Source organism: Panthera onca, chromosome A3 (genome assembly GCF_046562875.1).
Source record: "Panthera onca isolate mPanOnc1 chromosome A3, mPanOnc1 haplotype 2, whole genome shotgun sequence".
Lineage (NCBI taxonomy): Eukaryota > Metazoa > Chordata > Mammalia > Carnivora > Felidae > Panthera > Panthera onca.
This window is the reverse complement of record NC_138341.1, coordinates 988,493-1,004,112: the sequence shown is the minus strand read 5'-3', so window position 1 is coordinate 1,004,112 and position 15,620 is coordinate 988,493. Positions and strand designations below refer to the sequence as shown.

The following is a 15,620-nucleotide window of genomic DNA, read 5'->3' as shown; positions in this document are numbered from 1 at the left end:
TGGAGGAGCAGAGCCCATCAGCCACGGCTCACAGGTCTCCTGTGATGGCTCCTGTCTTGAAAGCAACGTGGTTGTCAACACTGACACGGCTGAGAGCTGTGTCCCAGGCTGTCGTGGGCAAACGCGTCCAGCCACGCTGGCATTCCGGAAGGATGCGCCTGCGTCAGCACAGCCTGCCCTGTCCTGTGTCCACGAGCCCTGTGTAGGTGGAGGCATCGTGTCCGGGACCCCTCGTGGCAGCGGGCCGCAGCCGGTCCTGCCTGTCGGGTGCGGGTGCCGGTCCTAGCTGTCCCTCGGGCAGAGATGCTGGGTCCCCACGTGGGGCCATGCCCGTGGCCGGGTGGCCAGGCCTTGGACCCAGGCTCCTTGGCTTTTCCTCTCCCGGCACCGGTGTTTCTTTGCTGACCCGCGATTTTCCCGTTTTTAACTTCAGTAACTTGGCTGAAGGAGGGAGTAGGCGCCTATCACACATGCAGACAGCGCGTGCTCACGGGCTTAGCAAATCCTTGAACGCACACCAGGGTCAGAGAGACCTCTGGAGGCGGGAAGCACGAGCCAAAATAAACAGGATGAAGTTTGTGTAACTTCTGGCTGTGAGTCATGCTTCAGAATCCTGCCGGTGGCTCCCAGTGAGGGAGAGGGGACAGACACACAGAGTCTGTCCCTGAGCCTCCTTTTGGGATGCTGTTCACTTACACTTAGGAGCCTGACACGTGAGAGGATCTGTGTGAGAAATTTTGCCTTCGTCTCGTATCAGTAAAGTCTCATTTCTCCCAGACGGTTGGCTAAGGAACTTTTGGGGGCTCGGGAATGCTGTGCCAGATCTGACCTTGGCTTTGCTTGCCTTCGGGGTGCTTAGAGCCAAGCCCGCCTCTGACCTCCGGCCTCTGCTCCTGAGCCTGGCTCTTTCTCTGCCTTTCTCCCCTCTTCCCTGCGACCTCAGGCACGTTCGTGGCTTGTGTTTTGTGTACTTTCATGCTGTGAGAAAGGAAGATTAGGATGGGAACAAACAAAAACGAATTTGTCATTGTGTGTAAACGTTCCGTGACTTCCAGCCATGACTCCTGTTTTTTCAAATCTACTCTGTAAATACCGAATTGAGTTTTGTTTTTTTTTTTTTAAAGTCAGCTGCAGAAGCAGTGCCAACTGCTTGCCCTCCTGTCCCCTGGTGTCCCCTCCTGTCCCCTGGCGTCCCCTCCTGTTCGGGACATGCAGTTGCCCTCGGCAGTTCTGTCTCCAGGCTAATGCCGTTCAGCCCTCTCTCCACACCATGCCCAAGGTGTTCTCAGACGTTCTCAGACGTCCATGTGATCCTGCCTCCAAACCTCCCTAGTCTCCACTTCAGGAGAAGCCAGAGCTCCACTCCTGGCCTCCTGGAGCCCGGCCCGAGGCACCACGGCGTCACGTTGGGAGCACAGTCCGTGCCCAGGTCTCTCTCTCAGCAGGTCACAGGCTAGGCCATGACGCCAGGCAGCTGTGGTGGAAGTGACCAGCCCTTAGCAGGTGCGCAGGGACATCAGCTGTTAGCCCACGTCCCAGCAGAACCGCCTGTGAGAGTCTGGTTCACAAACACCTTTGCAAGAATCCGGGACGATCCTTGCAAAGGCACGCTTACCGCGTGCATGCGTGGGGCCAGCTCGGACATCCCCCTGAATCTGCCCTCTCGGTCAGCAAACCACGGAGTGTGCCCGCCCCCCCCCCCCCCCGACCAAGCCCTCCCAGGGCGAGCCCGACTCCCCAGCCTTGCTGGAGCTCTGACCCACTGCTCCACGTGTGCGGCCCCTGTCCCGTAGACCCCGTGCACCATGTATGGTGCAAGCGTCCTAGCTCGCGGCCTCTCAGGCCTGCCTCCCTCGGCAGGGTGATTGTCAGTGTGGCCTCAGCGCCCCAGTGTTGGCATCACCAGGGGAATTTATAGGCGGTCAGTTCTGATGGGCAAACACTAGCCAAGGGCCAGCTCGCTCCCGGTCAGAGAGCAGGGTGCACTCGCTAATGACCTGGGGACCCTAATGAAGCATATTGGGAAACATGGTGGCCTGGAGAGGAGATTCTGGCCAAGTGGGGCCCGGGCAGTATGGGACACTCTGGGCCGTGCCTCCTAACTTGGTGTCAGGAAGGACCGGCTGTGATTCGGGCAGCAGCCGTCCATGCATCCCACAAGCACTGTGGGAACCCCAGAGAGCTGGTCACCGGAGCAGACAACAATAATACAGGGACAGTCAGTGGAGGGGTGCCTGTGGGCGTGACCCCGTAGGCCTGATGGGGCGGGCGTCAGGCTCCTGACCCTGACAGCCAGGCACGTCCCGGGCACGCTGAGCTGTCATCATGAGGGACGGCCTTGGGGACTAGAGTGTGCGGCTCGTGGAGGCCAACGGGGACCGGAGGCTGGAGTGGGCTGGGGGAGGGTGGTGTCCTCCAGGAGGACGGCCCAGAGGACGCTTGTGCTCTCAGAAGGGCACAGTGGATCCTCATCTGCAGCCCTGATTGGCCCCGAGCTGTGTGGTGCCTGCGTGGTGGGCATTTCAAAGCTGTTTCAGCACATTTGTCGTTCAGGACCTCGTTAGTAAAGGTGCCTTTCCGAGCTGCCCTTTGTAGTTACGCAGCGCGAACATCCCTGGGCAGGTGGTCTTTGCTTTGCCGGCACAAAGCCCGGGGCAAGTTCTCAACTCTGTGTGCGCGTCTGCACGCTCAGAACGCCTGTCCTCACGGTGCTGCAGGAACCACTAACGGGGCGTGCGCTTCTGCGGGTGCTGTCTGGTCCCGGAGGCCAGGTCCGCTTTCCTGAGCTAGTGGGATGCCCACGCAGGAGAGGGCGCGCTGTGTGCCCGGGGTTCTGCAGCAGGGATGGGGGCAGGCACGTGGGCCGGAGGCGTCAGGAAGGACAGACGACGGCCTGGTGGTGCATCGGAGGCAGGAAGTGAAGGAGATGTGGCGGTCAGCTTCTGGCTCACCTGTCCAGGGGGTGGAGTGTCAGTCAGACTGCTGGAATTGGAGAGGAACCGCGATTTGTGGGGGAAGAAAACGTGCTTTTCTTGAGGACAAGTGAAGTCCACGGTGCCTTGGGGAGTGCGTGGGAGACCCACAATTCCGTGTGCCCGCAGGCAGGGACGTTCGCACCAAGGCGGGGCCGTAAGTAAGTGTCTTATCACCAGGTCATTTACAGACGTTCTTTTTTAAAGCAGTCTTGGGAAGACAGAGCAGGCTGTGAGGTGCTCTGATATCTTTAAAGTAAGATGTTAGATTTCTGGGGCGCCTGGGTGGCCCAGTCCGTTAAGCTCCTGACTCTTGATCTCGGCCTAGGTCATGATCTTGTGGTTCATGGGATGGAACCCTGCATCTGGCTGTATGCCGACACACGGAGCCTGCTCTCTCTCTCCCGCTCTCGCTCCCTCTCTCTGTATGTCTTCCCGTTCTCTAAATAAATAAACTTAAAAGAAAAGAAAAGCAGTGCTAGATTCCGAAAACAATAGCTGTGTTGGGTTGGTCGGGGTCACGGTCCACTCAATCCAGATGCCGGCCCCTCCCCTCCCTGGGGACGCAGGAGGCGGCAGTGGGTGGGTCCCACGGCTCCTTGCAGCAGCGGGGCCGGCTTCCCGGGGCCACACTGCCCATCTCAGGGAGAGAGTCCAGCACTTAGAGTTCTGAGTAGAATTGGGGGTGCAGCTAGACTCACGATGGCTCGACACAGTTTTCCGACTCATGATCGTGCCAAAGCTGTACGCACTCAGGAGAAACTGTACTTGGGATTTGGATTTTGGCCTTTCCCCAGGCTGGCGGTACTGGGTGGGATCCCCTCTGATGCGGGACAGGGGTCCGCAGCGGATAACCCTGCCCCCACACAGCCACCTGTGTATCACTTGCAGGACGGTGCTCAGTAGATCACAGGAGCTGTTCAGCACTCTGTTCTGTGCTGTGTGTGAGGTGGTTTTGCTCAACTGTAGGTTCACGGAGCATCTGAGCGGGTTGGGGTGGGCTGGGTGTAGGCTCTGGGGTAGGCTCTGTGTGCCGTGCCCTCTAGGTGCTCAGTTTCTGATTTCTGTTTTTTTCTGCTGGGCTTTGCTTCATCAGTAGTTTGCAGTAATGGAAACATTAAAACAAATCACCTAGCCCTTGGCACTTGTGAGCTTAGACTTGGTTAGCCTTTTTCCTATAAAGTGTAAATGGACTTCTGGTTTTGAGGGTCTGGCTTACAAAATTGCACTGATTTCCAGGGCTGTTCCAGGCCCTTCTGCCGAGGGGGCTTCTGCGGCCCTGCACTTCCCCGAGGAGGCCGGAGGGGGCAGCACTTTGCATTACTTTTGAGGAGCTCCTGAACGCGGGTGCCGTGGGGCGGGGGCATCCTGTGAACCCCTCCACCTTCTCAGAGGGGGGCGGGAGCATTGGCGGCACAGATCGGAACCCTGAGCGGATTCGGAGTTCACCTCTAGCCCTGCTGCTTGCGACTGAGCGACTTGGGGCACCTTGCCAGACCTTCCTGCCTCTGAATCTTTGTTTGCCAAATGCAGGGATTTCTTCTAACCTGTCGCGAATTCTCCTCCTTCCTAAAACCACTCACCATTCCCAGGCCCTAACTTGTCCGTGGCAGACACGGTGGACGTGGACCGTGGTGCTGTCCATGATCTTGCCCCGAACTCCTAGTTTCTAGGAGCCCGTGAGAGGCTCCCTTGCATCACCCTGAGACTCTCTACCGTGGGGACTGCTTAATTCAGAGACTGGCGCCTAATGAGTACTTAGTGCGTTCAGCGGATGAGTCTGGGAAATCTGTCAGAACCATGAGTGATGGTCTCCGTGGACGTCTACAAATGGCTTTATGGTCTCGGGAGCACTTTCCACAGACATGGTCTCCTGCCGTCCTGTGATCGTGTGCCGAGTGGCGTTTAATTTTTAAGGTTTAGGACTTTTGCTTCCTGTTAGGATTATTTGTGGAAGTACTTAACAATGATTGTAAAAATAGAAATTCTACTTGTAAAATAACTGAGCTATAGCTAAGTGTGCAGTGTAGGGCAGGAGTGACCTTCCATAGTCCTATTCTGTGGGGTTAGACATTTTGTCTCCTTGGGCATGTGTAGACATTATTTCAAGTTAAAAAATGGGGGGGCATTTAGTATACACTTGGCTCTAACTACTTTTTAATTGGCTTACATTTAACATAAGTTTTATGTCAGCAACCACAAATGGGTTAAAGGATCAGACGTGGAGGACGAGCAGAGGGGACGAGCAGAGACCCACTGTGCATGTGTGCGTGCACACGTGTGTGCATGTGGATACACGCATGTGCACATGCGTGTATGTGCGCGTGCACATGCACGGGGTGCATGTATATGTGTGCATGTGTACGTGTGTGCATGTGTGTACGTATGCGTGTGTGTGCACATGTGTGTGCACAGACGCGTGCATGTACAGATGCCGCTTGTGTGTCCGCACACACTCGCAAACGTGCACACACTCACACATGCACACACAGCTGCCTCCCCAACATTACCAAAGAGCAGTGTTCTCAAACTTCACCGTGCGTCTCCTGGGGGGATTATAAAAACTCAGAATTACCAGGCTCCACCCCAGACTTTCTGATTCTGTAGATTTGGGGTGGGGCCCAGAATTTGCTGTTCCGGCAAGTTCCCAGGAGATGCTGCTGATCAGGGGACCCCCCCCCCCACCCGAGAACATTGCTTAAGAGAATCCTCACCGTTCCTAATTAATAAGTCCCTCCTGAGACTTCCTACAGAGCGGGAATCGATTCAGGTGAAACACAGCCTCTGATTTGCAGTTATGACTTTGGATTTGGGGTTTGTATTTGCAGCCCATGGCATCTTGGTTCCCTGCACCTGTCTCTCCGGGCTGGGGCTGCACGGCCTCTGACCGTCGCTCCTCCTGCCGTGCCGCTCGGAGGCTGACCGAGAGTCTCTGTGCGTCATGTGCGAGGGTACAGACACGGTCCTCTCTCTGTCACACTGTGCACTTTCTGGTGTCCTGCCCGCAAGCTTGCCCCGTTTTCTGCTGTATTCAGGATGTCATTAAGTCTGTGCAAGGACTTCCCATTTTAGCAGTTACGACTTCCAGTTCCAGAATCTCAGTTTAGTTCCTTTTATTGTTTTTACGCCTCTGCTCCTGTTGGGGGGGCCTCTCTGTGCCCTCTCCCTGGCTGCACGGGCATGTGGTTTTTCTCCAGCTGTCTGCTGGGAGCACGGGTGGCTGGCCTGACTGCCGGAAAATAGGCTGTGCAATAAGATGTGGTCACATGTGTAAGCTTAAATGTTCTAGCAGTTTCCTTAAAAATTACAGAGAAACGGGCACCTGGGGGGCTCAGTCGGTTGAGCGTCCGACTTTGGCTCAGGCCATGGCCTCACAGTCCGTGAGTTCAAGCCCCGCGTCGGGCTCTGTGCTGACAACTCGGAGCCTGGAGCCTGCTTCAGATTCTGTGTCTCCCTCTCTGCCCCTCCCCTGCTCATGCTCTGTCTCTCAAAAATAAAGAAATGTTGAAAAAAATTTAAAAAAAAAATTAGAAACCGGGTAATTTTACTGAGTTTATTAACTATAACAAACATGTTCATGTTTCAACACGTAATCAGTGTGCACTGATCTCCACTTCCCCCGGAGTCCTCTAGATCTGGTTCGGGTCTTCCCCGGACCTAGGCCTCTGTTAGGACCGGCCATGCTCGGGCACTCAGAGCCGGGTGTGCGGCCGCTGTGTGGGGGCCCCTCTGTCCGTCCATCCGGCCAAGGCTCCTGGTACCGGCCTCACACCTGCCGGCGGGTGTCATGTGGGGCTCCCTCCCCCCGACCTGAGCGGGCGGGCGTCACCGTGTCGTGAGGGTGTCCAGTCCTGGGTCCCTGAGCGGTTTGCCCCCAGTTCCTGGGCATTTTCGTGACTGTCCGCCCTGCTCTGCCGTCGTAGGGGAGCCCGCCTCAAAAGCTGCATGGCTCTGGCCCCTGTCCTTCTGCCAACCTGAGGGCCGGCTTCGTGGTCTGCGGCCGTCCCCACCAGTTTGCCGGAGTGTTTGCCCACAGCAGTCCCCATTCCGGGGGGAACCTGTTCTCCGTGTTGGTCCAGGGTCATCTGTCCGAACCCTGTGAAACCCTGCCTTTGCTCTGTGTGAGGAGGGATCTTCCAGATCACCTGTGTTTACACTGAACAGTAACCAGCCAGGTGTCCTCATTAACCGCGGCCCCACATTTCACCGGGATGTGGAGGGGAGTCAGGGAAGTCGGCCCCAGAGACGCCCCCCGGCCCCCGTTCCCTCCCTGCCCTCCCCGCAGGGCCTGGCCTCAGTGTCCTTGTGCCGGAACCACGTGCAGTGTTCTGAATGTGGATGTAGATGAATTCTTGCCGTATTTCAAAGCAACAGGTCAGCTCGGGCCAGCCGCGTTCCCCGGAGAGCACGCGGGCGGACACTGGGATCCGGAGAGCACACGGGGTGGTGGTCAGGCTGGCGGTCAGGGCCGTGGCGACCGGCACCCGGGGCCTCCCCTTCTCGAGAACCCGCCCAGAGCGAGGAAGCAGGTGCCCCACTGTTCACTCCTAACTGCTCAGATTTCATTTTAGCCACTTACATGCTTCCTGAGAAGTTTATCGCAGCATAAACCAGAACCCATTCCGTAAGTCATTACAACTATTAAATTGGCCCCAAATATCCGATTCCTGAAAAGTCCGTGAACGTGAGAACTCCGTACACGTCATGAGAGGAGCATTGTTCCGGAGTTGGACCACATGCTGCCCAGGAGCCCCGTGTCTGTTTCCTGGGGCGGCCTGCACAGACGGAGCTCAGACGGGAATCCACACGCTTCCAGCTGGAGGCGCCTTTCCACGACCAAGGGTCACGCTCCTTCCAGGGCGGTCCGCTCTGTGTCCCAGCTGCCGGCTCGCGGTGGACCTGGGTGATGGTTGACATGTGGCGGGATGATGGCCGTCTTCACACGGCTCTGTCCCCGTTGTCCAGATTTCCCTCTTTGAGGACGTGAGTCATACTGGAGTGGGGCCACCCTCGTCGCCTCTGTAAAGACCCTGTTTCCCAATAAGGTCGGTTCCGCGGCCCTGGAGTCAGACCTCAAGGTGCTAATGGCAGGGCCCCAACTCATCCCGTGATAATCCAGCAGCACCGAGTCACAAGGGGTTGGGCCTGTGCCCAAGGAATCTTGATTTTTCTGACTCTTTGAGGAGGAAAGTCGTGTTGCATTTGCTTCTCAGTGCCTTTCATTCACGTTAAATTTATAGGTTTTAATTGGGGCTGGGAGCGGGTAAAAATGGACCCGGCCGCTTGCCTTTTGCCCCCGAGCGCCTCCCCGGGTCCACGGAGCACACACGCCACCAGCTGCCCGGCGCCTCCCCCACTGGGCCACCGGCAACAGACAGCTCCAGCCCTGGGTGCCACGGTCCTGCCCTCTGGTCTCACCTGGGCTGCCCAGGTCATCCCTCTGTCCCTGAAAAGTCAGTAACTGCTCTCCCAACACACATCTGAGTGTTGAGAAGACGTAGGGGGAGTACTGAGTTCGGATCCACTGTCTGAGTGCTGAGAAGACGTAAGGGGAGTACTGAGTTCGGATCCATTGTCTGCTGAGAGGATGCAGGGGGAGTACTGAGTTCGGATCCACTATCTGAGAGCCGAGAAGACGTAGGGGGCGTACTGAGTTCGGATCCACTGTCTGACTGTTGAGAAGACGTAGGGGGCGTACTGAGTTCGGATCCACTGTCTGACTGTTGAGAAGACGTAGGGGGAGTACTGAGTTCGGATCCACGCGCAGGGTGGATGGATCTCCCAGCTCACGATGAGCTCCTCGGTTTCACTCTCTGCTTCTCACCGAGAGAACACTGAAGGCGCTTGGCGGATAAACCACCGCACTCCAGCTCCGGAAATTGTCGGAAGGCGGTGCTGCAGCTCTGGACCCTCCCATGGCCAGCGACTCGTGTTGAGTCCGTGCAGGGCAGTCCCGCTCTGGTTTGGGAGGACCTGGTGACGTTAGGTTTTCCAGCGGGTGGCAGGAGGTGGGCGTCTGGTTAGTTAGAAAAGTGTTTGTCTCTCCAGGATCGTTGTTTAAACCAACTTGTGTCCTGGGAAAGCGCCACTCTCGTTCAGATAAATACTCACTGATTCGTTGAGCCTCAGAGAGGAGGCACTTGGCCCAAGGAAGGAGCTGGGCTGCAAGGTTTAATTCCTGAGGTGCCTCGTCGCGGTGTTGAGTCTGGGTGAGATGATGGCTCATCACTAGCGGTGACTGTGCACTTCTGTGTCTAAACACATCTCTTGTTTGTTTTCAGGGATCTGCGCTTTAACAGAATCCGGGAGATCCAGCCCGGGGCATTCAGGAGGCTGAGAAACTTGAATACGTTGTAAGTCCAAACGCTCTGTTGGGACCCCATGGGAAAAAGTGTAGAAATCATCTCAGCTTTCACCTGCGGGTGGAGCTCAACCACAGCGGTCAGCCCCGATGATCCGTGGTCGGGGGTGTGGATCGGGAGAGTGGACACGGGGCCCCAGAGGAGAACACGTGCATTGAGACGCCAGGCCTGTGGGTCCGTGCTCGGCGCCCATGCTGTCTTGTCTGACATCCGTGACCTGTGTGGGTCCCTCATAAATGGGTGTGACCCAGCCCTCGGCCACGGGCACCTTCTCTTCCTATGAATGACTCAGCCCCTGGCTGGGCCAGACCCCTTCACCTGCCCTATTCACATGCCCCCCTCACAAGGTGGAGGGGGAGGTGCTTCTCCCGAGCTAGCTGGGCCCAGGATGGGAGCCTGGGGGGGCGGCCAACCCCTCCCTCTGGTGGGACCACCCTGCACGTCCACGCTGGCCTTCCAGTCGGCTGAGGTGGACAATGTGACAGTCAGTAGGACAGACAGATACCCTTTCCATCAGAGGGGAACTTGGTCTGTGTGCCCGGGGGGCGGGAATGGCGTGCCGTGACAGGGACGCCCATGCACTGAGGAAACTCGTGATCAGAGGGCAAAACTGAAATGTTTGTCATGGACACAAGCAGTCAAGCCAGTGTAGGCGCTGAGCTCCGCGGCGGAGTCCTGCTATGACCCTTTGCGAGCGGAAGGAACGTTTCCCACAGCACAGTGCACCGGTGGTGTTTTACTTCTTCCTGAACTTTGGTTTCATAGGCTTCTCAACAACAATCAGATCAAGAGCATACCCAGCGGATCGTTTGAAGACTTGGAGAATTTAAAATATCTGTAAGTTCACCATCCGTTCTTTACCCTTCGGAAAGCTTACGTTGTCAGTATACAGACTAATCTTGAGCGAAATGTTATGCTGCTTGCGAATTATTGCAGATACACCCATCTCTTAGGCTGTATTTCCAGAAGGTAGTGAATTTTCGGGTGGGATTTTTAAAATGAGTTCTTGTCGGTATGAAGTGCTGTGTCGCATGAGGCTCGGTGAGTAAAGTCCGCGAGTGAGGTTAAGAGTCACAGCCCTGCAGAGTCCGTGGGAACAGTAACTCTGCTTGTCCGTGACTCATGGTCCCTCGCCAGCGTGAATGGCTGACAGGTGGTCTGTGAGAGAGAAGCTTGGAGGGCAGTCTCAAGCTGCCTGTCCAGCTGTGGGCAAGTGTGGGAAGCAGATGACAAATCCCACTGGAATGTCACTACTTTTGGCTAATTTTCCCCAGCTTCCTTCAAGTGATTGCACCTCTTAGTTTTCTGCAGTAAAATTGTAGTTTACTTCTCAGAGTTGACTTTCGGTAACTTATTTATTAGAATTTAAAACATTTGCCTGTTGAAGCCAGTTTTGCAGGTTAGAAAGTGGCCTCACTGTCAGGTGCAGGCCTGCTACGTTGCAGGCACTCAATTTAAGACCGGAAGGCATTAAAGACACATTCCAGTCGAATTCCTGGTTGTAGAGAAAAGTACGTGTCGTGTACGTGTTATTCTTACTTTTAAGACTTAGATGGCATTTCCAGATAGAAGCATTAAAAAAATGTTTTTTAACGTTTATTCATTTTTGAGAGACAGAGACAGAGTGCAAGGGAGGGAGGAGCAGAGAGAGAGAGGGGGACACAGAATCCGAAGCAGGCTCCAGGCTCCGAGCTGTCAGCACAGAGCCCGACGCAGGGCTTGAACCCACGGACCTCGAGATCGTGACCTGAGCTGAAGTCGGACGCTCAACTGACTGAGCCACCCAGGCGTCCCTCTTTCTGTCTTTGTTTTTTTTTTCTTTTTTTCAATGTTTATTCACTTTTGAGAGACAGAGAGTGAGTGGGGGAGGGGCAGAGAGCGAGGGAGACACAGAATCCAAAGCAGGCTCCAGGCTCTGAGCTGTCAGCACAGAGCCCGACGCAGGGCTCAAACTCCCTGTCTGCCATATTATGACCTGAGCCAAAGTCAGACGTTTAACCAACTGAGCCCCCCAGGAGCCCCAAGGTAGAACTATTTTAATGAGGGATTTGTATCACTGACTTTTTTTGGAAATTTATATCATAACTGAACCTAAACATCTAGAAGTTATGTTGATTTTTTTTTTTTTTTAATGTTTTATTTATTTTTGAGACAGAGAGAGACAGAGCATGAACGGGGGAGGGGCAGAGAGAGAGAGGGAGACACAGAATCCGAAGCAGGCTCCAGGCTCTGAGCCATCAGCCCAGAGCCCGACGCGGGGCTCGAACTCACGGACCGCGAGATCGTGACCTGGCTGAAGTCGGACGCCCAACCGACTGCGCCACCCAGGCGCCCCTGTTGATTTTTTAAAACAAAGTCACATTATTGGTGTTGATGTGTATTTGGAAGCCTGTTTGATTTTGGATAACGTCACTGCAGCGATCACATTAACTCTGCTTACAGAAATACATATTCCTCAGTGAAGGTAAACGAAAGTGTTAGGTATAAATATTTTCCATCACAGTTGGCATAGTGTGTTGCTTTTTAGAACAGGACAGGACAGAATAGACTAGAATAATGTATGAACATTATTAAGCCTTGTCGCTCATTTTAAAAATGAGGGAAAGGCCTTCTGTTATGTATTTATTTATTTTAAGTGCTATGCAAGTTCCAGAAGGAAGGTTTTGGTTTCTGACAAAAGTAGGTTCAGTTAGCTGATGGCCAGCATCCGTAGTGTGTGTGTGCGTATGTGTTACTTTTATTTTTTATTTTGTAATATTGTGCTTTGGGATTGAATTAATTAGGAGCAAGTTATCATTCACTCTGCAGACGTATTTAGTGTTACAGTTTGGGGGACACTTTGGTTCTCACTTACAAGGATATTTTAAAGTAACACTTCAGGAGCCCCGTCTGCTGGCTCACTCCCCATCAAGGCACCTGCTCTCCAGCCTCGCCCCCCTCTGTGGCTGGCCTGGCGGAAGGCGCCCCAGTCCCTGGGGAGGGCTTGGGTCAGGGTCCCTGGTGAGGAGGGACCCCACCTGCCCATCTGATCCCCTCCTGGGCAGGAGAGTGCGCTCCCACAGGCACCTCTGAGGACACTGTGCAATTTCAGTACCGGGGAGCTGTTCTGAAGTTAACTGGTTATTTCCGCCTTTACACGTAGGCAGTGGTTTCAGACGTTGAGTATTAGTTGCCTGTGTAAGGCCTAGACCTCCCCTCACTGGTATTTCCGGATGAAGCTGGGCAAGAACTCCTGCTCCAGGCGACTCTGACTCTGTGTGGGCTCATCTGTACGCGGCCCGTTACTGGAGGCGACCAGCACCCACTTACTCCCGTGGAGCCCACGTGTCCTCACAGACGCACACTCGTCCACAGTAGTTCGGTTCAGTCCTTGCAAAGTGACCCAGCACCGGGGGCTTGTTTTCGCCTTCTTTTGAAGAAATGAGCCCAGAAACCCCCGTCCGGAAGTAGAAGGGGGAGTAGTGCCTGCCAGGACCGTAGTGGCCGCGGGTGAGGCCGTCTTCTGTCGGCTTCCCGTGTATCTGTTCACTCCCAGTGATCCTGAAGTGCTGTGGTGTCCATTTACATCGGAAGAAACTGAGGCGGAGGAAGGTTACCAGCTCGTTCACGACCACACAGCTAGTGAGTGGAGGTTGACAGAGTGGCCGCTGGCCAGGCCTCTGTGGCGGGCGCTGGGCTCTGCACGGGTGGGCGAGCTCTGCCTGGTCTCTGGGGTCGCCTCGGCACATTTGCCCAGACGGAGAAGTGGGAGCCGCTTAGCTGGATGGTTCGAGGTAGCCCTGCACCAAAAACCACGAAACCCAGTGCAGTAAGACGCACGGTCCTTTGCAGATGAAGTACACAGTGTCACAGGCGTTAGGACAAACATGTTCTTGGGGGGACGAAAGGGCGAAAGCCTAGCCCCCAGGTAACCAATGTGCAGGGAGGGCCTTACCGCGGTCCCAGGCTGGCGCCTGTGTGTGCTGACCGGTCGCTGGGCGTCCACAGCAGGCAGAGGCACCCAGGGCGCCAGCCTCTTCGTCTGATGCTGAGATCACCTCGTATTCGCCATGGCGCTTCAGGGCTCATGAGGACGGTACCGGGGGCCAGTCATGTCCTCAGAACCGGGGCCCTTTGGGGACGGTCCTCACCCCTGGCAGGTCCGTTCAGGATGTGGCGGACTCTGCCAAGGGCCATCCCGCGTCTGTGGTGGCTCCCCGCCTCTGCCGTGTGGCCCCCCACCAGCCGTAGGCTAACAAAACCGGGGTGTGTCCCGTGTCCTTACGGACTCTGAAATTCACACTTTATATACTTTTCCTGTGTCGTGAGGTGTTAATGTTCTTCTGAAATTTTCAATCAGTTAAAAATGTAAAACCCATTCTTAGCTTGCAGACCATCTCAAAACAGGCAGTGAGCCAATTCTGTGACTCTTCTGACATGCCAGCAGGGGACCCTGGTGGGGGAGGTCTGCAGGGCACATGCAGGGTGCGAACTGTCCGCTCCCCAAATCGTTTCCGGGTCTCTCAAAATGGCGCAGTTACAGCGTCTTATGATCAACGCATACTACATGTTTGTGGGGAAATGGTTTTATTCCCTTCGAGCTTTGAAGCGAGTGTACTGGGAACGAGTCGCAAGCCATGCTCCCAGAACCAGGGACTGGTCTGAAGACAGAGCAATGGTCAACGGCGTCCCGTGTGTGGACACTTTCCTCTGGGGACGGGCAGGGGGCCCTCCAGGAGGGTAACCACGCTGCCGTGTAAATGTGTTGTCCGTATTCTAATACAGTCGTTAATTTTAAAACCCTCTCCCTGTGTCAACGTAAGTCTTCTTTCCACCCGGAGTTACGGTGTCTCGTGTGTGTGCTAATCCTCCCCTCGTTTCTTGTTTCAGCTATTTGTACAAGAATGAGATCCAGTCAATTGACAGGCAAGCGTTTAAGGGACTTGCCTCTCTAGAACAACTGTAAGTGTCCCTCTCCTGCGCCTGACTGCCTTGGATGTCACCTGCCCTCTTGCCTCTCGTAGGGAAGATGAACTAAGTTTGCTGTCTGCACGATGCATGTCTGTACTAACGGGGCGTAGGGCGTGTGTGCATGCCGATCGGAAAAGCAGTGGTTGACTCGTTACTCCTCTGTCTGTCTGACCCCCACCCACCCGGTCCCGGACGGCACTGGTTTCTGCCCAAGAGCAGCCCGGTGCTGAGCCCCCGTGATACAGAGATCAGTGAGAGCCAGTGGCCCCTGTCTTCATGGTGCTCCCGAGTTAAGGGACAGGCTCGCACACAAGTGAAGGGCCTTCGGGGAGAGGCACCCGGGGCGCCGCGGGGCCAGCAGGTGGTTTTTATCGCCCGCCGGTTCCTTTTGTGACTCTGCGCACGTGCAGCTTCCTTCGTTTATGACGTCATGATTTCGGAGAAAATAAACTTTTTCACGTGGTTCTAGTTAGCGTGTGTGGATGTCGTTTCCGTGGCCGCACGAGAAGTCCTCCGTTGCTGTGAAGTCAGCACGTTCATTTCTAAGTAGAATTCCCGGCAACGGGAGTCTCTTTCTGGTTTGTTTGTTTGACTTTTCAGCTGTGGAGCTGGAACAACTTGGAGGGTTCCAGAACTGCCCGCAGTTTAGTCGCACAGCCGGACGGGGCCGGTCGCTGTAACGGGGGGTCTGCCCACGGCCGCCCGCGCGTGTGCGTGTTTCCTCGGCCGGCCGGGCGCAGAGCCTGCGCGGGGACCCCCGGCAGGACTGGGGTGCGGGCACCCCGAAAACAGTGCCTCAGGGCACACACGGTGCTCGTGTGTCGAGGCCCTTTTGATTCGGGAGGGACCTACATTCCTCAGCTCAACTGCGCGTGGCTTGTGATGTCAGGGAGGGAAGGGGTCGTACGGAAGTGTTTGTGTAATCTTCGGTTCAGAGAGAAAGGGACAAAAAGTTCAGAGCTTTGCAGAAACACACGGAAGTGTCTGGAAAACGTCCAGGTGGAGGAGAGTTTACGAAGGGACACACTTCCCCCCGGGACGGGGCAGTGAGATCATCGTAGCCGACACCTAGAAAATCGCGTCTGATTTAAACGTGCTGGAAAGTTAAAGCACGTGGAGCTCACCCTGACGGGGGCGGGGCGGGGAGGCGGGGAGGCCAGCTACTTTCCAGGAAGAAAGGGGCAAAGTCTGGGGAAAGTGAGGCTTACTGGACCAGGAGCCCCGAGCAGGGTCTCTAACCAACCGGCTGGAGACAGCGGATCCTGGGTCCGGATGCCTTCGAAACCCCCGGTTAGGGAGTTAGAGTCCCTGCCACCGGGACTTCATGCCCTGAAGG

General features: G+C 55.5%; 1 protein-coding gene across 2 annotated transcripts in view; it reads left to right on the top strand.

The window, feature by feature from the left end:
* Positions 1–15,620, top strand: part of PXDN (peroxidasin) — a 76,899-nt gene that overhangs the window by 23,893 nt on the left and 37,386 nt on the right. Inside the window, exons 2-4 of one of the 2 annotated variants that reach the window (XM_060647459.3) lie at positions 9,254–9,325; positions 10,100–10,171; positions 14,204–14,275. In XM_060647459.3, the coding sequence (XP_060503442.2) occupies positions 9,254–9,325; positions 10,100–10,171; positions 14,204–14,275 (216 nt within the window). The remainder of the gene's footprint in view (positions 1–9,253; positions 9,326–10,099; positions 10,172–14,203; positions 14,276–15,620) is intronic. The other variant, XM_060647468.3, reaches the window with a different exon arrangement.